This window comes from Homarus americanus, unplaced genomic scaffold, assembly GCF_018991925.1.
Source record: "Homarus americanus isolate GMGI-L3 unplaced genomic scaffold, GMGI_Hamer_2.0 scaffold26351, whole genome shotgun sequence".
Lineage (NCBI taxonomy): Eukaryota > Metazoa > Arthropoda > Malacostraca > Decapoda > Nephropidae > Homarus > Homarus americanus.
In genome coordinates this window covers 8,477,612-8,503,666 of record NW_024724368.1, presented here as the reverse complement: position 1 = coordinate 8,503,666, position 26,055 = coordinate 8,477,612, and the positions used below count along the sequence as shown (strand labels likewise).

The 26,055-nt window shown below is 41.7% G+C and overlaps 2 protein-coding genes across 2 annotated transcripts in view; both read right to left on the bottom strand.

The window, feature by feature from the left end:
- The window catches only part of LOC121864260, a 48,753-nt gene extending 44,146 nt beyond the window's left edge, over nucleotides 1–4,607 (bottom strand). Inside the window, exon 1 of the mRNA XM_042363339.1 lies at nucleotides 4,228–4,607. The gene's annotated coding sequence lies outside the window, so the exon portion shown is untranslated. The remainder of the gene's footprint in view (nucleotides 1–4,227) is intronic.
- Nucleotides 4,608–20,095: 15,488 nt separating this feature from the next.
- LOC121864259 (dnaJ homolog subfamily C member 3-like) overlaps nucleotides 20,096–26,055 on the bottom strand; it is a 44,904-nt gene continuing 38,944 nt past the window's right edge. Inside the window, exon 10 of the mRNA XM_042363338.1 lies at nucleotides 20,096–21,277. Within this exon, the coding sequence (XP_042219272.1) occupies nucleotides 21,111–21,277 (167 nt within the window). The 3' untranslated portion in view covers nucleotides 20,096–21,110. The remainder of the gene's footprint in view (nucleotides 21,278–26,055) is intronic.

Genomic DNA, 26,055 nt, shown 5'->3' with positions numbered 1-26,055 from the left:
GGGTCACAGCTCATGGTTGAAGATGCTGCAAGCCCAGAAAACTGCGAAGGCGAACTTTTCCGGAGTGAGAGCTGTGAACTCTTGGAACAACCTGCCAGAGTATGTTGTGATGGCACCGAGTGTGAGCTCTTTCAAGACCAGACTTGACAAGCACTGGAGCAGATTTAGATATATTCAGGAGCGAATGCATGCCCAGTACTTGCCAACAGTGCGTAACAGAGATGTGACCGATTGCCCAAGCTGCTAACGAGCCGAAGAGTGGTGAAGAGGATATAAGTAAAAGTAGAAAGTAATAACCTACAAAAAGCTAAAGTAACCTATCCTTTATTATCAGTTAATACTGTAGTGGAGCAAACAGTTAGCATCCGAAGGGCTTTATAGAAATCATTCACATTTTGCACACACATTGTTTAGATGATAGTGAGTAATGAAAATGATACAATTTTTTTTTTAAATAATATTTTTTTCTATATCCAAGATCATAAATCGCCTCTAGTGGGCAGAGCATGAAAGATGCACATTACAGGGTAAAACACAGCAAAAAACTGACCATATGGCAGTAATTTCATGTCTGTACGTGCTATGTTGACGCTCAATTAAATATTTTCCCGTAAATATTACACCAAGAATTCTCCAATGACAACACTTGTTATCAACCACTCTTAAAATTAAAATATTTTAATTCTGCAGTTTTAGTGCCATAAATATTGATTTGATTAATTATCTTTTGTTTTCAATGTCCTGGTTTTCTTGCTTATGGCTGCGCAAACAGAGATGGGATCAATTATGAATTGAACTGGAATTGATTGGGGAAATGCATGAATTGGAACTGAAGGAAACATTTTTTAATTGAAGTGAATTAGAACTGATGCAATGAATTGATGTAAATTAATGTTTATCAAAATAATAGATGCATTTTTTGATGTGGTAAACTTATTACAGTACTGGTATTGATATTTTTTCAATTTTTGTTCAACATGTCTAACTTGAATGTTTTTAAGTAACAAGATACAGAATATTATTCAATGTGGAAATCCAGTATGACACATTTAATATCTTGCCAACTAAATTCAGACTATTGGTCAACTTGCCAAATATTAGAAAGGGAATTAATATAAAAACTAAAGTTGAAAAGCGATTCGCAATTGTTAGCGCACTGCATGGCAGCCGTGCTAGACATACGATAATTATTCAACAAATATGATAATTGAGCTCTGTGTACAACGTAGTTACCAAAATGTATTCAGACTATTCTTATGCTTTAAATGTGTGATTTAACGGAGAAATAAAATGGTTATGAAGCCTTTTTTTATGAAAATTAAATAACTTAATTGAATTGTAATTAAAAAGTACATTGGAAGATATCTTTTTTTTTTGTCAAATGGATTTGAATTTGAATTTAGAAAATGGAATTGACCCCATCCCTGTTTGTAAATCCTTTTTTTTTCCTTTTCTTTTTGTGCAACTGGTTCTTGAAATTATTCTACTCATACGTATAAAGAATGAGATTCACATAGTGTAGTTGATTTGAAACCCATACTATGGGTTTGGATACATTTCCAGTTTTTTTCAAGTAGCATTGGATTCTAAGAGAATTGTATGTTCGTATACTTATTGCTCTTCCTCCAATGAGATAATGTCATAGAAGAAAAGTAGATTAATATATAAGACTAACCAGTGAGCAAGTTATTCTTATTGTTGTTTATTTTCTTACAATATTTTCATCAGTGAGTTCTGATATGATAATCATTTATTGTGGAAATTGTTCATTTCATAGATAATTAGGCACCTAGGCTCGCACTAGGTTATCTTGTGGGCGGTATTGAGGCTGCGTTCTGCTGTGGGGCTTTTCCCGCGCCCAGGTCAGAGTGTTTTTCAGCATGTCGTGTGAATGTTGTCGCCAATCTTATATGGACGTAATTTGTGAATTTAGGGGTAAAGACAGCAAGACCTTTCAATTGTTTAAAGATCACGGCATTGTTCCTTTACATAGAGACTTTATTTTCTTACATTATTTTCAACAGTGAGTTCTGACATGATAATCATTTATTGGGTGCATAGCGCCGATGCGGCCATATCATTTCACGTCCAGAAAATGCCTCAAATTTCACCATATCATAGCAAGTTCTTTCTGTTAAATATACCGGGGTGTCTTAAGGAAGTTAAGCAAGGTTAGGTTGGTTGGTTTGGTTAGGTTAGGTCTGTTTCATGTCCACTAATGTTAAGTAATGTTTATTTTTAAAATACTGTATCCATTTTCAACATATTTCCACAAACTACAACAGCGTCCACTATAACATAACAGTGAAAATCCGGTGTTCTCATAATTTTTTTTCAATCAAATTCGCTCACTGGTTAGTCCTATATAATTACCGAAAAGTGTCTTATTAGAACTGTAAACTACAGATTCCAATAGTTAAATTCCTGTGATTCCCCTTGATGACCGAAACTAAACATTTACCAGACTGAAGTACTGTATATAGCTACCTTTTATCTCAATAATGTTATCAAGTCATGTTCAATATAGTATCGCAAGTTATCTGTGCTTGTGGAGGATGAAGACCATCTCCAAGAGTTTATCTATCAACATGGACTACTTGGCATGAAGTGCAAATATTCAAAATGCAACAAAACTGACAGTGAAAAAGAATTATGTGTTACTGTGCAACAACCAACCATACTCTTACGTCCACATAAAAAACATTATTACACCAGGTATTATTATCGGTTCAGTGAATTTTCAGATTTTAAGTTACCACCGCCCGAGAGAGCTCCTGTATGTTCATTTTTTGGTTACTAAGCTGCATTACGCATGCGCTAGAGTCTGACACATCCTTAGTTCTTTGGACGTTGATTGGTGGGTATGATTTTGTATCAACCAATCACAATTCAGTATAGGCCCCAGATGCCACCCTTTTGAGAGGTTAGATTAGGTTAGGTTAGGTTGAGTTAAGTTACATTAGAGAAGCAGTGCTGTGACCACTTTTTACCAGTTAGGTTTGGTTGAAATAGTTTTTCGATAGTTTTGAAGTGTTTCGAATAATTCAGACCTTCATATCTTTCTTTTCTTTTCCTTTTTTACGGGGACCAGCCCACCCAGGCACAGGTCACCGACACACATCAGGGTTCGGAGGGGGGGGGGGGCAATAATAATAAATACAAAAACGAAATAATATCAAAAGCGAGAAACAATTATTGCAAATTACTACTGTACTGTTTGCATTTTTCCCCACCCAAAAGCCCTGGTTCCCACTGGGGTTACCCATTATTGTTGGATCTGTGAGGGAGAAGTGTCTTTTATTTATTTATTTATTTATTTATTTATTTATTTATTATTTATTTATTTATTTATTTATATATATATATATATATATATATATATATATATATATATGTATATATGTATATATGTATATATATATATATATATATATATATGTATATATATAAATATATATATGTATATATATATATGTATATATATATATATATATATATATATATATATATATATATATATATATATATATATATATATATATACTGTATATATATATGCTGATAACCACAAGGAAAGAAGAAAACACGAAGTTCCCAAGGTCAGACTCTTTTGAAGTGCATCAAAAACCATCAGAAAAATAATTTCAACTTCCAAATAAGGTGAATGACCGAAACGATAATTTTACCTTGCAACATACTGCTCGAAGAAAAGTAGTTTCATTGGGATCTGATTTCAAAATAAGTTATTTCTGCTCAATATGCCAGGGGGTCTGATGGGAGGAGCCCCCCCCCCCCTCCCACCCCGTTATGAAGTTAGATAAGGTTAGGTAGGATAGGTCAGGCTCTGTTAGGTTCTGTGCATTGTTTGTTTCCATTTTCTTGTTTAATATCAAGAAAATAAAATCTCCAGAAAATTTGGTCAAATTCCATAAAGTATTTAGGGTGCTAATCATCCTCCACCATTATCGAAAATACCCTTCAACCTTATCAAACCTACCCAAAAAAAATAATAACAAAAAAAATACTAATCTATGAACATGAGATAATGGGTTAACTCAAGTATTGGATAATTAGTCGACTAATACCATACTAACACACACTTGGGGCAAGTAGACAGTGAATTCCAAACTAACATGTAAATTTACAATAAAGTCAAGTTAAAATTCTCACAATTGTTTTCAAATTATTATGGTTAACGCTACAATGTCATAGTTTCTTAAGACTTACTTTGTAATTTTCGTCCTCACCTGTTTTTCTTCTTCAATTTACTGACAGTAACCAGAAGACAACTTAATATAACAATTACTAATAGGAAACTGATCATGCTGTACGAATTTTAACAAGCACGGACACTTGTGGTGCTCAATTATTTGTTAAACTGAAAACCTAACTGCCGCATATATTAACTAATAGATGGCGCGACCGACGTTAAGAACCGTAAATAGAACTCGGTCAACGAGGTGACTTGTTACTCAACTGATGAAGTTTGTGCTCGTACTGTAGACTCTACAGTACGAGCACAAACTTCACTACACTACAGTGTAGTGGATGCTTTAGTCAGTAAAATTGTCATACATAATTACAATTGGATTAATATGCTTATAAATTATGTATGGGAGACAGCCCGAGAGGGCTTTGTGTGGGGAGTATGATATGTTGGTTCACTCAGGATGGAATGGAGAAAGGAAACTCACAATGTGCTCTCTATATACATGTTGTATTGGATGTACAATGCAGCTTGGTGCTGGGAAGGCAGCATGGTTATAAGCGTGATGTAGAGAGAGCTGGTTGGTGAGGACGCTCAGAGAAGGACAGCTTGTGGGTCGCCATGCTCGCCAGCGGGAGAGAGGACCGCCAGGCAGGCGGAGGAGGAGGTGTTGCTGGCTGCGGCTGTAGGTGGAAAGAGGGTGATCACCACGAGGTCAGGTCTTAAATAGCGGGGGTAGGCGTGGCTTAGCAGTTGACCCCCGCTCCGTGGTGTATGGCGGCGCTGGTTGACCCAGATCACGAGGCATACACTGGGGAATTGGTGGGGTCGGCTACTCAGCGACAAACAGCGTTTGTAGGGGAGAATTCCACTACAATACTCCCCCTTCCCTCCAGGCTGTGTAGGAGACTTGTTGTCTGCAGGGTTGCTTAGCACATGTGAGGCAGAACGGGCGGTGCATGCCTCATGTGAGACAACGGCGATGGCGTGGATGAGCCGGTCGCTGGATACAACTGTCTATATACACACTATCTGTGGGAGAAGAGAGGGAGAAAAAGGGTGTGTGGAGGCGATGAATGTTGTGCTTCCCTCACGGCAGGTACAGAGTCGTCAGATGCGCCTGCTGGGGTGTGTGGGCCTGGGTCAGGAGCAGGGGCTGCGTCAGCAGAAGCGGATGAGGGCTCGTGACAGCAGCTGGGTCCACGACAGCAGCAGGGTGCAGGACATTAGCAGGGAGTACCTGAGGGAGAAAAGAGGGGTGTGGGTCTGCACTCAGGAACAGTGGCCGCGTCAGGGGCGGCAGGGGTTACTGCTGGGCCGGGGTCGGCGTCTGAGGCAGGACGGGTGTGCTGGGGTCGGAAGAGGAGCGACTGTCTACTTAGAGTAGCAGAGCTGCTCTAGGGTGTCTAACCTGCGGTGTAGAGACAGTAGCTGTAGAGCCGATGAGAGCTGCTTCTGGGTGGATAAGCCAGTCTTCCATGTTGCTTGAAGACTGGGAGCGTGATCAGTTTCTCCTCCATCCTGTGTGAGTGCGAATCTCCGGGAGTCACCATTTGTGGGGTATGAGATGTTTGGTTCACACTCAGGATGGAATGGAGAAAGGAAACTCACAATGTGCTCTCTATATACATGTTGTATTGGATGTACAATGCAGCTTGGTGCTGGGAAGGCAGCATGGTTACAAGCGTGATGTAGAGAGAGCTGGTTGGTGAGGACGCTCAGAGAAGGACAGCTTGTGGGTCGCCATGCTCGCCAGCGGGAGAGAGGACCGCCAGGCAGGCGGAGGAGCGAGGGCCGCCAGGCAGCGGCAGAGGAGGTGTTGCTGGCTGCGGCTGTAGGTAGTAAGAGCCAGATCACCACGAGGTCAGGTCTTAAATAGCGGGGGTAGGCGTGGCTTAGCAGTTGACCCCCGCTCCGTGGTGTATGGCGGCGCTGGTTGACCTAGACCACGAGGCATACACTGGGGAATTGGTGGGGTCGGCTAGGCAGCGACAAACAGCGTTTGTAGGGGAGAATCCACTACAACTACCACTCGCTGCGTAACAACATAGCGCCTGGTTAGCAAAACACTACTGAAGTATATATATATATATATATATATATATATATATATATATATATATATATATATATATATATATATATATATATATAAGGAATGAGAGAGAGAGAGAGATTAAAACTATGATTCAGGCTCCGTAAAATGCAAGCATAGGAAGCCTCCTGAAGACTGTTGTTTACTGTCCTGGATTACTATGATTTATGATCCCTCTCGCCATACGTTTTGCTATATTGAAACGCTGTGGGAACATATATTAGTCGTGTTTATTCACTTTGGTGTTATAAGTACATAGCATTCAGAAATCCCAGAACTGTATATTTTTGGTAGTTATTTTTTTAATTAAATTGTCAAACTAAACCTACGAATAGTTGTGAAGGTCTGGGTTATTTATTGTTCACTTAATGCATTGGTTTCCAAACAGAGGACTACAGTGTTGTTGATAGGTGATTCGCGGGATACGGACAAAATCCCCACAGGACAATATCCCCCATGACAAAAGCCCCGTGGACATAAACCCCACCGGACAAAACCCACAACGGACAAAATCCCTTCATAGTAAAAAATAAAACAAAATCTCTTATTAAGACAATGTATGTATTAAAGCTCTATTTAAGCCTCAATATTTACCTCATGGTAAATATCCATCATCTCTTCAAGAGTTAAGAATTGCAGGCGAATGGACAAAGACAGGTGGATCAGACCCACACCCTTTCCAAATTCATGACAGTGGGATAGAAGCAAAGAACCATATCATCATGTTTGCCACCGAGGAAGGTCTACGTCATCTGGCAGATTCCGACACGTGGTCTATGGATGGAACTTTTACCTGTGCACCATTTCGTGTACAGTTCGAGTTTTTAATACCAAATTTTTAGGCAAAAAATTGGGGGTCGACCTATATTGTACATGGGTAATAGTTTCGTTAGGCTGAATCCGTGCATGATAGAAAGGGCAAGGAGCAACTTTTAGCTTTAGTTATGAAAAATATTTACCAGTTACTGCCAGTAAACATTGGAAATGTAAAATATGTACCAATTAGTAATGAAAAGCTGTGCAGTGCCTTCAGCAGATGAAGCTCACCAACTTACAATAGGGTAACTTACCTTATAACGTGCTTTCAGTAGTCTATGTTGAAGTTCTTAGCACAGGCTAACTTATCATATCATATACGGTATCACAGTACCCATAGATCTACAAAAAATACCTGTAATAAAAACCTTATCGATATTTCGCACTTAATCTAATAATCCACCTCAACCTCATATTGTTTACAACGATGCACGACGCACCACCAGCTGATAAGTGTTGGCACAGTTGCCAGGGCAGATCTCCTGCACCATCATAGCAAGCCCAAAGTAGCCAAATGCATGGTAAGTTACGGCATGGTAGCACAGGACGATGTAAAACGTAAAGTATTAATTTTTAAAGGTTTATTTATAGATACATAAATTTTTGTTCATTAAATTTGAAACATCAATCTTTGTTAATTAAATTTGAAACAACAAAACTACGATACCATATTTCTGAATATTTCACTAAAGTCCATCAAAATCATTTTCCTTGTCACATTGTCTTCGGCACCATACAGCTCCTCCCAGTCCTCCTTGAACAGCATCGTCATATGGATCAACACCATCATCAGCCTTGTCATCAAGTTCTTGTGGAAGAAGAACCTGTGAAATTTTCGTTCTCCGTCTCAGTACAAAATCATTTCTTTTCATAAATCTTGTGCACCAACCTTGGCTCGCCTTAAAATCTGTGATGCCTAATTTCCTTGCTAGTTTCAAGGCAAAGATTCGAATTGATACTCGGGAAACACCATGTCCATTCTGTCGGTTTTCACTGACATACTTTGCCACTTCAACTTCCAACTGTGGCCACTTGTTACACTTGCCTCTGTTAGCACATTTGTTTTTCGGCATATGCTTAAGTTGTGCAGAGAGCTTTCTCCAGTCTCTAACATTTTTTTCGGATACCTTAAATTCCCTTGCTGCTGCACAGTTGTTAGTCTGTTCTGCATATTCAATCACTCGTAGCTTGAACTTTGCTGTGAACTTGTTTCTTCTTGAATCCATGCTGGAGAGAATATGGGTCAAGCACGTCTACTCTATAACAAGACACAATTTGAAATAGCCGTTACACGTAGGTCACTTCTGATGATGTGAGTCAGGTCACACACACAGTTGCCAGTTTCAAGATTTTCCGTTTAAAATTTTAAGTTACCGAGTATCTCTTTTCCAAAATTGTTTTACAATACTCTAGGCAAAACAGTTAACTATAGCAGGAAATATTGTGCAAACCCCACAGAAAAAAACCAGAAATGGAGACACCAAAAATGTAAAAAAAAAAAATGCTGTGTCTGACTTGAAACACTGTTGGTAGGGTCAGCTGGTTCTAATGGCATCCTGCCAGTAACCAAATTTGTAAGTGTCTCTAACCTCAATTACTGTAGTTTATTTGATGTAGGCAATATGAAGTAGAAAATACCAGTTAATGTGAGAAATTGGAAGAGAATAAACAAGAAAGATGCCGTTGGGCTATTTTTGGTAGGGCTGAGGGAGAGTGTTGTAGTGGATTTCTCCCCTACAAACGCTGTTTGTCGCTGAGTAGCCGACCCCACGAATTCCCCAGTGTATGCCTCGTGGTCTAGGTCAACCAGCGCCGCCATACATCACGGAGCGGGGGTCAACTACTAAGCCACGCCTACCCCCGCTATTTAAGACCTGACCTCGTGGTGACCTGTCTCTTTTTACCGGTGGCCGGTAATAAAGTCACAGGAAAAAAAGTCACAGAAAAAAGTCACAATTTTGGCTAGGAAAAAAGTCACAATTAATTTATGGTGGCCGGTAATAAAGGTTAGGTTACTGAAACTGATTGACATATTAACCTTAAAAAATGTGAGAATTCGATAGTTAACTTTTCTTTTTTCCTGTGACCTATTTCCTGTGACTTTTTTCCTGTGACTTTTTTTCCTGTGACTTTTTTTCTGTGACTTTTTTACCTGTGACTTTTTTACCTGGATTCCTTTTTACCAACACCAATCAGCCAGCAACACCTCCTAGGTCTCTTTCAGAAGTCGACTCCTCTAGGTTGATGTTGTTAAGGCTGTATACATTATAAGTATTTGTTCTTCCAATATTAAGTACGCTGCACTTGCTGGTGTTGAATTTCATTTGCCATTTTTCAGACCACCCCTGCAGTTTATTTAGATCCTCCTGTAATGCATTTGCATCCTACCCTGAATTAATTTGCCGCCCTATTTTGGTGTCATCCGCAAACTTGCTTATGTCATATATTATAATCTCTTCCATAAATTTGGTTCTAGTTATATTCTAAACCATGGATTAACCTGGGAAACCATGTCTTTCTTATTACCATACTTATTATACTTACACCGGTAGACCTGCCACCACCCAGGATTTTTCTAGAATATAACATATCTTAGTTAACTGTTAGGTAGCGAGCTTCTAGGCACGTGAGTTAGTTATTTTCTGAGAACCAATGTGGGAAAGGATAGAGTGGTGATACTCGTAGACGTAGATTACTAATTCAATATTTATTAACACAGTGATTGGATAAGATGCATCTTAGATTCACTCAGACAAAACAGAACTGCAATTTATTTATTAAGTCATCAAACACTTCAAGAACTTATTACCTCATTAAATACCTCCAAATACTTATTACTTCAATCGACAATTGTGGTATTGTCACTCTGCCACATGATAGTCAGTACTGGGTATACACCAGATATCACTGGACCCTCAGGTCTTACCTTACCAAGTAGCAAATTAACTCTTCACTTCTTGGTTATATCATTATACTCTCAGATTATCATTTCATGGTCACTACCAATGAATACATAACACACTGGACAACTCCACAATTATCTCAACATACAATACCTCCTGTTAATTCACAAGGAACGACATGGCACTTTTAACTCTCATTCAGTGGTTCAATACTTAACCTGGGATACTATATTTCTACTAGTTATCCCCCAAACAAGATACAATAATACTTAGGCCTATGTAACTGTGAGGAGTGCCCCAGGGTAACGCTGGTCTCTACAACAAATGAAGATCGCTGTTAGGGGTCGGTTGTAAACCGACACACGCTCAGGGAGTGGGCGCCTGATTTGCAGGAAACGGACTTCCCAGTTCAGTCCTGTCGAATTAACGGCATCGTCCAACCCGGTTACCGACCCACGTTAGCCGATGAGTATTCAGCTCAACACACTGGAGAGACGTTGAGGAAGTCACGAATGCGTAAAGGTCTAACTTCAACTATACAAAACATACGCCTGGCAACGGTTCAGACAATATCTAAATCTCTACGTTACTCGACTTAATTGGCACAGAATTCACTATGTTAACACATGAGCACTGATATTCACCAAAATTGACTAAGTTAAACTGAATTAATAGGCGGCGGGGAACACACGTTAACATACCTGGAGAGACGTTGAGGAAGTCACGAATGCATGATTCTCCCTCGTGTAGAGGTATATACGTGCACCCGCGGGGCAGCTTGGGCCTCCGTATTCATACCAGAAGGGTCGATCTTACCAACAACCTAACTTCTCTATCATTTTGGATCACTGTATACTTAGTTATGAAAAGGTGGAATATACACGTTGATAACATTAATTCTGCAAGCTCAGGCTTGAGGCGAACAAGGCGCTATTCACGGGGAGGCGCTAGATCTTGGAGATTATACCAGTTGACAGAATAGTTCAGGAGATTAATGACTTTCTTAAATAGACAACTGACACTAACTAAACTATAAACATCAGATTCTCTGATGTCGGGGCGACAAAATGATATAACTTCAGGCGCGATCAGAAACTCATGGATATCCCCACGGACGACATAAAATACGCCACTCTAGCTGGCAAACTCAACACTCACTTACGTGACACGTTTTACTAGCAATAAGGACAGTTGAAGCGTTCTACCCCACTCACAATGGATCTTGAATGTTCCCACTGTAAACAGACATATCTAGGTTGACTCAAAACAAGGGTGTTCTCTCTCACACTCAAATTAATTTTATAGAGAGGTTGGTTTCAGTAAGTCAGAGAAAATGGGATAATGGAGGGCTGAGGTGTCTTGAAGTGATGAGAAAACGGACTCCTCAGAGGGAGGACTCAAACGAAAGCCGAGTTACATGTTTTGTGGGCTATTGAGCGTAATATGAATCATTTGATTTTGGCGCTAACTGACGTGTAAGACCGTGGTCGTTGCAGCACAACATTCATCGCCTCCACACACTCTTTCTCACCCTCTCTTCTCCCACAGATAGTGTGTATATAGACAGTTGTATCCAGCGACTGGCTCATCCACGCCATCGCCGTTGTCTCACATGAGGCATGCACCGCCCGTTCTGCCTCACATGTGCTATGCAACCCTGCAGACAACAAGTCTCCTACACCGCCTGGAGGGAAGGGGGAGTATTGTAGTGGATTTCTCCCCTACAAACGCTGTTTGTCGCTGCGTAGCCGACCCCACGAATTCCACAGTGTGTGCCTCGTGGTCTGGGTCAACCAGCGCCGCCATACATCACGGAGCGGGGGTCAACTACTAAGCCACGCCTACCCCCACTATTTAAGACCTGACCTCGTGGTGACCTGTCTCTTTCTACCGACACCAATCAGCCAGCAACACCTCCTCCTCCGCCGCTGCCTGGCAGTCCTCGCTCCCGCCGGCGAGCATGGCGACCCACAGGCTGGTCCTCCTCTGAGTATCCTCACCAACCAGCTCTCTCTACATCACGCTTGTAACCATGCTGCCTTCCCAGCACCAAGCTGCATTGTACATCCAATACAACATGTATATAGAGAGCATATTGTGAGTTTCCTTTCTCCATCCCATCCTGAGTATGAACCAAACAATCCTGAACCCCACAGTGTAGTGGATTTCTCCCCCCAGCTGTTTGGTCTTTTTATGGCGGGAGAGACGCAAATACCCGTACTGGTATTTGTTTGGTGTCTTCTGTATTTTTAAAAATGAATACTTGTAAATTTAAAGTACTGTAACATTGTATTATATACAAACTTGTCATATTTCTGGAAAATAAGAAGCAAGACAATAAGAATATAAACACAATTTCAACGTATGGTTGTGGGGTTTCGAGTTGTTTGGGTTCACACTCAGGATGTGATGGAGAAAGGAAACTCACAATGTGCTCTCTGTATACATGTTGTATTGGATGTACAATGCAGCTTGGTGCTGGGAAATGGCAGCGTGGTTACAAGCGTGATGTAGAGAGAGCTGGTTGGTGAGGGTGCTCAGAGAAGGACAGCTTGTGGGTCGCCATGCTCGCCGGCGGGAGCGAAGGCTGCCAGGCAGCGGCGGAGGAGGTGGTGTTGCTTGCTGCGGCTGTAGCTAGAAGAAGAGAGTGGTCACCACGAGGTCAGGTCTTTTATAGCGGAGGTAGGCGTGGCTTAATAGTTGACCTCCGCTATGTAAGGCGGCGCTGGTTGACCTAGACCACGAGGCATACACTGGGGAATTCGCAGGGTCAGCTACTCAGCGACAAACAGCGTTTGTAGGGGAGAAATCCACTACAATACTCCCCCCTTCCCTCCAGGCAGTGTAGGAGACTTGTTGTCTGCAGGGGTGCATGGCACATGTGAGGCAGAACGGGCGGTGCATGCCACATGTGAGCCAGAACGGCGAGGGCGTGGATGAGCCGGCCGCTAGAGGAGACAACTGTCTAGATACACAATATCTGTGGGAGTAGAGAGGGAGAAAAAGGGGGTGTGGAGGCGATGAATGTTGTGCTTCTCTCACGGCAGGTACAGAGTCGTCAGATGCGACTGCTGGGGTGTGTGGGCCTGGGTCAGGAGCAGGGGCTGCGTCAGCAGAAGCGGATGAGGGCTCGTGACAGCAGCTGGGTCCACGACAGCAGCAGGGTGCAGGACAGTTGCAGGGAGTACCTGAGGGAGAAAAGAAGGGTGTGTGGGTCTGCGTCAGGAGCAGGGGCCGCGTCAGGAGGAGCGGCAAGGGGTACTGCTGGGCCGGGGCAGCGTCTGAGGCAGGACGGGTGTGTTGGGGTCGGTAGGACGTGGTGCTTGGGGCAGGAAGAGGAGCGGCTGTCTGCTTAGAGTCGCAGAGCTGCTCTAGGGTGTCTAACCTGCGGTGTAGAGACAGTAGCTGTAGAGCCGATGAGAGCTGCCTCTGTGTGGATAAGCCAGTCTTCCATGTTGTTTGAAGACTGAGAGAGTGATCAGTTTCTCCTCCATCCTGTGTGAGTGCAAATCTCCGGGGGTCACCATTTGTGGGGTACGTTATGTTTGTTCTCTCAGGATGGGATGGAGAAAGGAAACTCACAATGTGCTCTCTGTATACATGTTGCATTGGATGTACAGTGCAGCTTGGTGCTGGGAAATGGCAGCGTGGTTACAAGCGTGATGTAGAGAGAGCTGGTTGGTGAGGGTGCTCAGAGGAGGACAGCTTGTGGGTCGCCATGCTCGCCGGCGGGAGCGAAGGCCGCCAGGCAGCGGCGGAGGAGGTGGTGTTGCTTGCTGGGGCTGTAGCTAGAAGAAGAGAGTGGTCACCACGAGGTTAGGTCTTTTATAGGGGAGGTAGGCGTGGCTTAATAGTTGACCTCCGCTATGTAAGGCGGCGCTGGTTGACCCAGACCACGAGGCATACACTGGGGAATTCGCGGGGTCGGCTACTCAGCGACAAACAGCGTTTGTAGGGGAGAAATCCACTACACGGTAATATTAAAGGCTGCTTAGGAAGGGCCAATGCAAAGGCTCCACGACCAGGGCTCTGTCGTATCAGCTAGACGATACGTGTTTTTCGAATCGTTTTCAGTTAAAAAACTGTTACCTGAAGAATCACCTGAATAATCGTCATCCCAGAATGTCCACCTGTAGAATCGTCACCCCAGGATATCCCAATTGAAGAATTGTCACCCCAGCCTGCTCCACCTGAAGAATCGTCACCCCAGCCCACAGTGAATATAATTTGTATAATTAGGATAACATAAACATATTCCTTTGTAGTATGCATTTTTATTGTGAAAAGTTAAAAAAAAAAAAGAATAATATACACCTAACCTAACCATGGAGGGTCCTGACCCCACCTGAAGAATAATTTGTCACCCCAGGTGTTGCCACCTGAAGATTCATCACCCCAGGATATCCTGTAGTGGATTCCTCTCCTACAAGCACCGAACCTTCTCGAATTCCCCAGCCTACGCCTCCAGCGCCGCCCACGGAGCGGGGTCAACTATCTACCCATGCCCACCCCCGCCGTATAAGGCCTGACACCGCTGTGACCTGCCTCTTTCTACACAGTGCCACCAGCAAGCAACACCTCCTCCTCCGCGCCAGCCTGGAGGCTGCCGCTCCCGCCAGTGACCTTGGCGTCCCTCAAGCCGCGTGCCCTCATCACCCAGCTCTCTCTACTCAACGCTTATTACCATGCTACCTACCCAGCAACAAGCTACATTGTACATCCAATACAATATGTATACAGTGAGCACATTGTGAGTTTCCTTTCTCCATCCCATCCTGAGTGTGAACCAATATCTCATACCCCCACAATCCTACCTGAAGAATTGTCACCCTGCCAAACTCTGGGGTGACAATTCTTCAGGTGATCTTACATCGCAAGTATATTTTACCTTAACTGCGCCTGAATGAATATATTCTCAGAAATAAATTGTAGTTTTGCTGAAACATGATGTATTTCAATGTAAAATAGGATAAAATACATGACGAAAACAACAGACTTTACCTAACCTTCCGATGTTCAAGGGATGTTACTCGTTTTTTTAATAGTGTTTGGTTGAAATACTGTTATATTACAATGATATTATATTCATACTCTGCTTGATATAATACATTCACGGAAATGTAATATTTTTGCTGAAATGAAGTACGTATTACAGTGGAAAGTGGGATAAAATCATGACGAAAACAATCGACTTTTGCTTTCTTTCGTTTGTAGGGGAGGAATCCACTACAATACACGTTGTTCAAAAGATGTTACCGTAATTGCTTTTCAAATGGGTTTCAGTTAAAAAAACTGTTGTATTACAATAATATTCTATCCTAATTGACTTGAATAAATACTTGAAAGGAAATACAATATTTTTGCTGAAACTACCCGCATTTCAGTGTAAAGTGCCGTAATAATAAATGGGAAACTATTTGCCTTAGCGCTCGGTGTTTCAGGCACAGCGACCCTCAGTTTATAGGACGTAGAGCGTTTTTAGTGGTTTTCTGAAATGAGTTTTATATGCCATAAAATATGGTACTTTATTACCCTAATTTGTTGTTCCATTACTTGGGTCGACCTATACACGAGGCATATCATATCTCCTAATATCAAATGCACAGGCTTCAACATTGCCTCAAAATGCCCATGATTTAAAAAAAATCTGGGGGGCCTTACAGCAGTCCCCCCACTAAAAAGCTAGGTGGGTTTGCTGTGCTCGCCATGTTCCCCCACTCACAACTTCTTGGACCCTCTCCTTTTGATATTCCTGGATCTGTCCCTGCACTTGGCTAAATTGCTCCATTTGTGAAGTTTGTCATCATGTTTCACTATTGCCATAGTTAGAACCTCAGATGATAGGATAGATAACATGAAGATTGACACTGCAGCTTATTCCGCCTAGTGATGAAACACCTAATGATAACCTAACCCAACTGGTAAGACAGGACTGCCGGGTGAACCGCCGCCAGACCTACCCATGCTGGTATGATTTACTACCCTGCCGGTAGTTTGCCAGGTGTTGGATAATATGACAATGCAAGTTAATTGTAACAGCACAACACAGAATATAAATACAGTACAGTACACTTACCTAACTGATAAAACATCCATATAAAACCTGCCATCCATCCTTCCTCCCATCTATCTTTCCACCTTCTCTCTCTCCCTCCCTCCAGCCAAGCTTTTACCCTTTGTTGAAATTAATAGCCCATGACCTACATCAAGTCATGAAGTCATGCAGCTTGACCATCTTCACAGATTGTTACTCGAGTTTTACCCAAGGTAACACTCCATCACACTACCGAGAAATTTTTTTGAAACATGACCAATATCATGGGCATTTTGAGGTAATTTTGAAGCCAAGTGTACTTGATATTATAAGATATTCTGAAGTCAATAGTAATTACTTTTTACTATACATAAATGCCCAAGTACAATACTGCATTAAAGAAAAAGTATTGTAATTTTCTTTTGAAAAAGGGGGAGTCCAGACCCCAGGACCTCCCCTAGATCTGCCCCTGAAGTAACATAAACAGATCCAACAGAGGGCAATGTAAAGTCATTACATTTACATATTGCAGTAAAAAAATGGTGCTGAGAGATGAAGGTGAGCTTACTTCAAAGTAAAAGCTATATTGTCCAGTACTGTACTTGCCAACAGTGTGTAACGAGCCAGTACATGCCCACTTGCCAACAGTGTGTAGCAGAGAACCAGTACATGTCCAGTGCTTGTCAACAATATGTAACAGAGACGTGACAGACTGCCCAAGAGGCTACAGACCGATCAGTGTTGAAGATGATAAAGTTAAGTCAAGTATCACAGAAAAATTTTTAAACTTTGACACACAGGAGTATCTTTACTTACTATACTGTACTTTATCCTCTTCACCACTAATTGGCTTGTTAGCAGATTGGCCTTCATATTATTCTAATTACTGTACATTACCACTACCAGGACCTCACGGTAACTTACTTAAAAAAATCTTTGGTTTTAGTTATTCTTATTAATGATCTGGAATTATTCACAACAAATATGATTGATGTGTAAATCTTGATTGTATTGAAAATGAATTGGGATCATCTAAAGGTTAACCACACAGCTAATTTCATCTTGAGATTAATCATTCTAATGTTATCCTAACCTAACTCTACCCAGGTATACCATGAGGGTGTTTAATCATCATGAGAAATGAGGTGATCTATGAATGGTACGGTACTGAACATGCTGCTGCATTTTACCACTGGTTGTGTACGCACTGTTTAGATGCATTGGTAATTGTATACCTGCACTGTCTGTGTACAGTTGGCTCCACATGAACGTACCACAACCTGGGAGTGTGCGAGGGCTCAGGTACGTTGGCTGAATGATTGGGCGTGAAACAGTGAAATTACCATTTGCGTGGCAACACATCGATGCTGAAGAACACTAGCCACATGGATGCTTTATTTATCTATGTTATGCAGCATTGTTGTGTAGCTATGACCGAGTGATTCGGACTGAACTATGGGGAACCAGCAAACAGAGTAATCCACGGCTTCATGCCCAAGACTACGGTGCTGTGTTGCCCCATCTTGTATATGTGTCCCCGCACACATTCCCGGGCCATGATACCATCATGTAGATGCAACTGTATACTACTGTATACCTAAACTGTCCATGCCCACTTTATACCTCCATTACCTTTATATGTACTGAACCAATTGTAAAAATCTATGTTTCAACATCATTGTTGAAGCAGGGTAAGATGTTAAAAAATCCTGTTTATATGGTGTTTGGCATAAGCTTCTTCTTCATGTTGCTCATGACTTTTGGGGCTTTGCAGAGCAGTCTGAAGAATTGCAATGCGTCCAATGCCCGTATGTTGCTCTAACAAGACAAGCAGGATTCAATGAAGTTTAGGGGGTAAATGTTGAGAAGCTGCTGGAGTCACATAGTGAGGAACTTTCTATGGAGGAATTGCAACTGGTTGCTGAGGCAAGTGCAGTATGTGAGGATGATGTAAATGATCCTGAAGAACAACCACTCGATGAACTCACACAGCTGTTGTCTTTAGCTTTGCAAAATATTGAAATTGTTTTGAAAAAGATGGAAGATAACGACTACAACTCTGAGTGCTTTGTGAAGATTATTTGAGAAGTGAAGGCTCAGCTCACACCTTACTTTGAACTACTCGATGAAAAAAGAAGGCAGCAACACAGAAGTAAACCGATCAATATTTTGTTCAAGATCAACCAAAAATGCCTGCATCAACATCAACAGGTGGTTCAACATTTTTTTTTTTTTGCATAAGTTCCTGCTTCACTGTCTTCCTCAAAGCTCCAATCACCTTAACACTCACCATCATCATCAGATTGACTTCACCTCCTCCACCATTCATTTCAAGTAGCCATCTTCTCTTCTTGTGGTGAATATTAAATTTTCTAACAAAGTTTAATTATTTTTTTATGGGTAACAGTGTTCTAATTTAAGAAGGTTTTATCATTAAAAGTGTTACACGAGTTTGCTGTCCTTCATGGCTACGTGTTCTACCATTTAGCGATGTGGACTAGCTCATTGTTTTTCGCATTTTCTCCCTTTTCATATTTATTCTACAGTAATAATGAATGATTTAACAAACTAAAACACAGTTACTATAAAATCAACCATAACTAACAATAATATAAAAATGAGGGTTAAAAGTGGATCCCTTGTTGATGTTCTTGAACCTACTACACCTTAACTCCTTAATTCCCATTGAAATAATGGTTACCATAACCCAATTTTTTGATAATGCAGTGTTTTTCAGGAATGCAAATGTCACATTACAGTAGGGTATGCTATAACGAACGGATCCTACTACAAATATTCCTATAACGAACAGTTTTACCTATAAAATTGATAATGCTATAACGAACATAACTCCTACAACGAACATTATAATTTTTTTTTTTTTTTTTTACTAATTTATTGTTTCTGTATTACAAGTACTAATGATATTCTTTATTTCAAGGGTTTAGATGCATATTTATGCACTTTTTTTCCAATTTTTACAATTTAATATTATATTTTTCAGTGTTAAGTGGTTGTATTTGGGGGCCTGGAACGGATTAATCCTATAACGAACGAATGCTATAACGAACAAGGTTCTAGAACCAATTAGATTCGTTATAGCATACCCCACTGTATATGCGAACTGACTGTACAACCCTTACGTATACAGTACAGTACTGTACACTTACACTGCTTTATATATTGTAGCAGTTTCTGAACATACGTTCAAACTGATATACCGACGCAGTCTCTTGGACTTCCCCCCTGGTTGATAGAATGTTTATCAGGATTATTAAACATTTTCAGACATCAGTTTTAACAGGCTTTCGGCTTTAGCACCCATGGTGTCCTCCCAACTAGTCCGTTATCCCAAAGATTTACTGTACAGGTACACCACCGATTTTCCGGCACCCTTGGTTCCAAAGCCTTGCTGGACTATCCGTTTTGCCGGACCAACCGAGGTCACATAATAATAATTCAACAATACACCTCTGACCCACTAATTATACACCTCCTGTGTCTCTAAACCACCATGGACTGCTAGAAACTTAAATTAAACAAATGTTATATGTAAATTAAATGTAAAAAGACCATAATTTTGAGGAACATATTACTGTACACACTTTGTACTCAAATGTACTACACTAAAGGACTAAAATTTTTATCACTTTTGCAAACTATATGATGTCTATACTCAAATTAATCACTATCTTACAATGATTCCGGCAATGCAAGTTATATTCTGCCAAGTTTAGTCTGTTACATTTTATAAGATAAAAACTTTAGGCCTAAAACTACCTTCACCCTGGCTGGGAGGGAGGGAGGGAAGTTAAGTGCCCTCTCATAATTTTGTCCGGACTATAGGAGGTGCCGGATCATCAGTTCCTGGAAAATTGGTGGTGTACCTGCAGTTTGAAGGCTCAGTTTGGCATTCAGAATATTGAAGCAGTTTACCAGAGTTTTGTAGGTGATTTTACATACACAATGTAATCACTAAAATTGTTGTACAAGCATCTATGTTCCCATTTAAAGACCACAGGATGTATTTAAAATTTAAATGGACTTTTACAGTATATTTACATAACAATATTAAATCTCATGTACCTGGGAGGAAAATTTAAACATCTGGGGATTTCACAAGAACAGTACAAAATAAGAGAAATCATCACAATAAAATTATATTCAAAACATATTCTTTACCCTAGAATACAGAAATCAAATTTCAAAAGCTTAAAGTAAAATATATCACAAACATTACCTGTCCCAGACATTTTTGTCTTGAACCCCACAGGAAAACTTTTGTGGGGTCAAGATGTCTGGCTTCACTTGTAACTGCTTGATAATGTTATATTTACAGATGAGCTACAGATGCCATTCCAAACTTTTTATAATACTTTTCCAGTCCATCTTTCAATATTACTCTGCAAAGTAATCTGTCTTGAAACAACAATTCTAAGTTAGGTACAATATAATTACAATCCTAGATACTTTGTTATACCTATTAAACCAATAAATGCACTACAACTGTAATTCACACTAGTATTTTTAATTTGTTGCAATTAAACAAGAGAGAGATAACCATTTTCAGACCCAGATATTTGAGCATCGCAAAGTTTGTATCTCAGTTCAATAAAGTAATATTCAACCCACTGTGGGTCATAAAAATATCACATGGAAACTGGAGGAGAGAACTCAAAATGAATTCAATACCAATAACTTAATGTTTGTGAACCATTTACCTCCAAAAATATTAAGAAGACCTGAACAAAATACAAAGTGATAATGCAAGGCACTGGAGTGTTAGTTTATTTAACAGATGGTGGCCTATAAAGGATAATCCCTGATTGAAGATGATCCTGAAATGACGAACTTGAATGCAGAATGAAAGCCACACAATTTAGTTTTTCAGGCTGAGTATTTACACAAACTTCCAGTTGCACAATGAAGGTTTTCTGCATTTGAAGGGAAAAAGTTGTAATTTATGTAAATATATGCTTTCCTTGAAACTCACACTTACATACACACCCATAATAAATAAAATCCTTTAATATAAACACACTAGAGAAAACCAAGTTAGTTAAAGTGGAACTTGAAGCCTCCTCCATGGAAGCCACCACCTGGAAAGCCTCCTTGATGAAACTGGAAATGTTGGAATGGGTTGAAACCATGACCTCCAGGTCCTCCCTGCTGTTGTTCTGGGTCCAATGGATCTTCTCCATTATCAAACTTACTTCGCATCTCTGTGTGAAAGGGAAAAGTTTAACTGTTAACATTGATGGATACCATATAGCTACACAACAATTAATAAGTGGCTAAATGTCACTGTTTATCCAAAAGTTATGTAAGTCTATCCAAGTAAGGGGTACAAAGGCTACAGATCTTAAAAAGTCACCTGAAGATGAAATAGCCTCCCACACCATAAGCAGGGTGGAAGAACAAATGAGCAGAAATTCACCTGAGTGATACCATCTTTGCACATGCACATCATTCATCTAATTACAACATTAAATTTGTACAAAATTTCCTGAAAATCAATTAAAAAAACTGAAGATGAGTTGACCATACAATCATTTATATAAAACAGGCAAGAGCATGCACACACACACACACACACACACACAATCAGCGATGTGTTAATCCGTCTACGATAGGAAGGCCTAAGACCAAACCTCACTCATATAACACCATCTGTGAGGGAATTACTACACCACATGTCCCTCATAACACCATATGTGAGGGAATTACTACACCACGTCAAGTCCCTCATCACACCATCTGTGAGGGAATTACTACACCACGTGAGGTCCCTCACAACACCATCTGTGAGGGATTACTACACCACGTCAGGCCACTCATAACACCATCTGTGAGGGAAATTACACCACACTCATAACACCATATGTGAGGGAAGTCCTACATACACCACGTCTGTCTCACTCCACTCATAACACCATCTGTGAGGGAATTACTACACCACATGTCCCTCATAACACCATATGTGAGGGAATTACTACACCACGTCAAGTCCCTCATCACACCATCTGTGAGGGAATTACTACACCACGTGAGGTCCCTCATAACACCATCTGTGAGGGAATTACTACACCACGTCAGGCCCCTCATAACACCATCTGTGAGGGATTACTACACCACGTGAGGCCCCTCATAACACCATCTGTGAGGTAATTACTACACCACGTGAGGTCCCTCATAACACCATCTGTGAGGGAATTACTACACCACGTGAGGTCCCTCATAACACCATCTGGGAGGGATTACTACACTACGAGTTTGCTGTTCAACACCTACATTAATCTGTATGTTCACTGTATGTTCCTTTACCGTTCTCTGATGAAGGCTTTTGTTAAACCACCAATGTATGTAATAAGTCATTTATGTCCAATGTATATTTTCAGCCTTCGGGCTGCAGAATTTTTTCAATAAACCGTTAACTATTATTATTATTATTATCACACACACACACACACACACACGTGTATTGATGGCTATATCCCCCTACAGGTGGGGGGAGGGGGAATAAAAATGCAGGTTTCTGCACTAAAAATACAGTCAACCCTCACTTTACGCGGTTAATGTAACCCACAGGGTCCCGCGGAAAGTGAGGAAGGCGTAAAGTGAATAACATAACATATGGGATTAATTGAAATAGAGTCCGGGCCGACCCCCAAACTCCACTTTTTGACGACACACAACTATGTTGTAGTAAAAATTTTATCTTAACTTTATGATGGTATGAAAAAACAAGTAATATAGAAGAGGTTAGGTTAGGAAAAATAAAGGTTAACATAGGAAAAATAAAAGTTAGGTTAGGAAAACTAAAAGTTATGTGGAACACTTACGTTAGTAGAAGAGATGGGTCGGCATACGGGGATGGAGGCTGGTTCCGAGGCAGAGGGCAGATTACTGGCCCTCAGGTGAATCACCATTACTAGGTGAATCACCATCACTGTCACTTACAGTTGTCAGGGCTTCCCTGACAAATCCCTCAAAGTCATCTTCACTGTCACTATCACTGGCTTGGGCTGGCTGTGGTGGGTTGCGGGCGAAGAAATCTGTTATGCTTTGCTGACGGCTGGTGTTGATGTTGTCGTGATACACCTTGATGTAGGGCTCCATAGTCTGCAACAGCTGGGTAGTGAAGATTTCATACCTGTTTGCGTCAGGGTCGTCGGAAAGGAGGAGCTTGGCTTTCTCGATACACTCGATGGCACCCCTAACATTACTATGGGATAAGTGTTGTTCTTCTTGGGATGACGCACCACCTGCCTCTTCACTGACGTCGTCATCATCATCATCTACCATCTCCTCGGTAGTCACATCAGGTTCCATTATCACCTCCAGGATGTCGTCGTTGGTGGTCTCGGAGAAGCCTGGAACTGTAACAGTCTGCGCAGCTTCTCTGGCAAGGTCCACTGCTACTGCAACAGTCTGAACCTCACCAGTCACAGATTGACTCCTCCTCTCACCTGGTATTCCATGCAACACATGTCTCCATGCGTGACGAATTGTAGCAATAGACAGCTGATCCCATGACTCCACCAAGAAGTCCACAGCTTTCTTGATGTTAAATACTCTCCAGAATTGTTTGAACAGTATTTTTTGCTGTGCCAACTGTTGATCCTCATCTTCTTCGCTCTTGCAATCAGTGGTGGTGTCACTCAGGTTGCGCAACTCTTCCCTGGTGTTGGTGTAGTCGTTCAGGAGTTTGAATTTTTTCGTAGAGAATGCAGCTTTTACATTACAGATTAACTCTTGGTCCATGGGCTGTAATATAGACGTAGTGTTGGGAGGAAGGAAGACCACTTTTACGTTGGGGTGATGATCTAACAGTAGGGGCGAGTGTCCTGGTGCGTTGTCCAGCAGCAACAAAATCTTGAATGGCACATTCTGTTGCTCACAGAATTTCTTTACATCGGGAACAAAACAGTCATCAAACCAGGAGAGGGACAGTGTAGAGAACATCCACGCCTTACGTGCGGTCAGCCAGTGGACATTTAGCTTGGTCATGTCCATGGTTTTGTAGGCGTGCGGCTTGCGTGGTGTGTGGATCACCGACAACTTGAGCTTACTGGTACCGGAGGCATTGGTGGTAAACAGGACGGTGATGCGTTCCTTCTGCATCTTCCAGCCCCGAATCTTGCTGGCATTCTTTACAACGAAGGACTTGGAAGGTAGCTTTTTCCAGAAAAGACCAGATTCGCCCATGTTAAACACCTGGTCATCACTGTACTGTCCTTCCTCCATAATCTCACGTATAAACGGAGGAAATTCCCTAGCCGCAGCACGGTCAGCACTCGCTTCTTCACCACCAATGTTTATATTGGTGATCTTGTTCCGGATCTTAAACCTCTGTAACCACCCAGAGGAAGCATTAAAGGGTTTGGGCTCTGTAGTTCCCATCTTTCGTGCCACTGCAATGTACAGTTCACGTGCGTAGTCCTTAACAGAGCGTGTGTCGACCGCCATGTTCCGTCGCGCCTGACGCACCAAGTACCTCACAAGTAATTTTTCTGTCTTGAGAAGCACCTGGTTGTGAAAATACTTGATCATAGAAGCACCTGTAGACTTTGTGATCTTCATGTGCTCCTTTATCTTGGCTGCATCCTTCTTTATTGTTCGAATCGTAGATTCATTCACACCATGCTGGCGCGCCAAATCAACCTGCCTTGTTCCTTTCTCCAACTCTTGGATGATGGTATACTTCACCTCGTAGCTTAAGGAACGTCGTGTCTTCTTTGGCTTAGTGCCACTGGGTCCAGGTAAGGAAAGGTTTCTCTCTGGGGGTGGTGGTCCGGCGGAAGCCATTTTAGAGAACAATGGATGCACGTTTACACGGTCTGGCGTGGAGGGATGAAACTGGCGCGGCTAGGTCAAGGATCATCTTTCCTCCCTCCCTCCCTCCCCCGGGTGGACACGTCATAATACTTTAAGCCAATTATAGCTAGCAGCAGAGGGGGGTAGGGATGCATGGCCAATCACAGTCCGATACGTCATATGACGTCAGTGATAACGCAACAAAGACACACACTGCGCAACCTTACCGCGCGGCTTGCCCAAGCGGAGGGAGGAGGAGGGAGATGCGAGAGCACAGGCAGGCAGGCGGGTGGGGCGAATCTAAAAATAGCGTCGCGCCGGACACTCTCCGCGTAATGGGGTTCACGCACCGCGTAATGTGAGCACGTTAGGTTCTGGCAAGGCACCGTGTTAACGTGGAAACGCAGAATGTGGGACCGCGTAAAGTGAGGGTTGACTGTAATCAATTACAGCATAGTCTGCATTTATGTGAATTTTGTTTACGCGTTTGGTCATTTATGCGGTGCCTTGCCAGAATAAAATGTTTTAATTACGCGGTAAATTTCATCATTTATGCGAGAAGTGGCGCGGGCAGGGTGCACACAAGGTCGCCCAGTCATCAAAACATTACCGAGTTCTTCACCCGCCACCCACCACAGCCGGCCCAAGTCAGTGATAGTGAGGATATGGACTTTGAGGGGTTTGACAAAGAGGCCCTGCAAGCCTCTGTGGTGGATAGTGATACAGGTGAGGGCCAATAATCTGCCCTCTGCCTTGGAACCAACCCCCCATCCCGTGTGCCCAGCCATCTTTTCTACTAACGTAAGTGTTAAAAAACCTAATATTATTGATATTTCTCTTAAATATTAATTGTGTGGGCATACCATCATAAAATTAAGATGTTATTTTTACTACAACGTACGTATTGTGTCGGAAAAAGTGGAGTTTGGGGGTCGGCCCAGCCTCTATTTCAATTAATCCCATATGTTCTGTTATATCGTTTACACGTTTCTCGCTTTACGCGGACCTCCACGGGTTCAATTGACCGCGTAAATGCAGACTATACTGTACTGATAAAACACTGCATAATATAATTTAACTCAACAAGAGGCCACCAAGGTCTTTATCACAGCAATATATAAAACCTCTGATATGAGCCTGTCAATAAATATGACTCTACCAACCCAATTACACCATGTTAGTG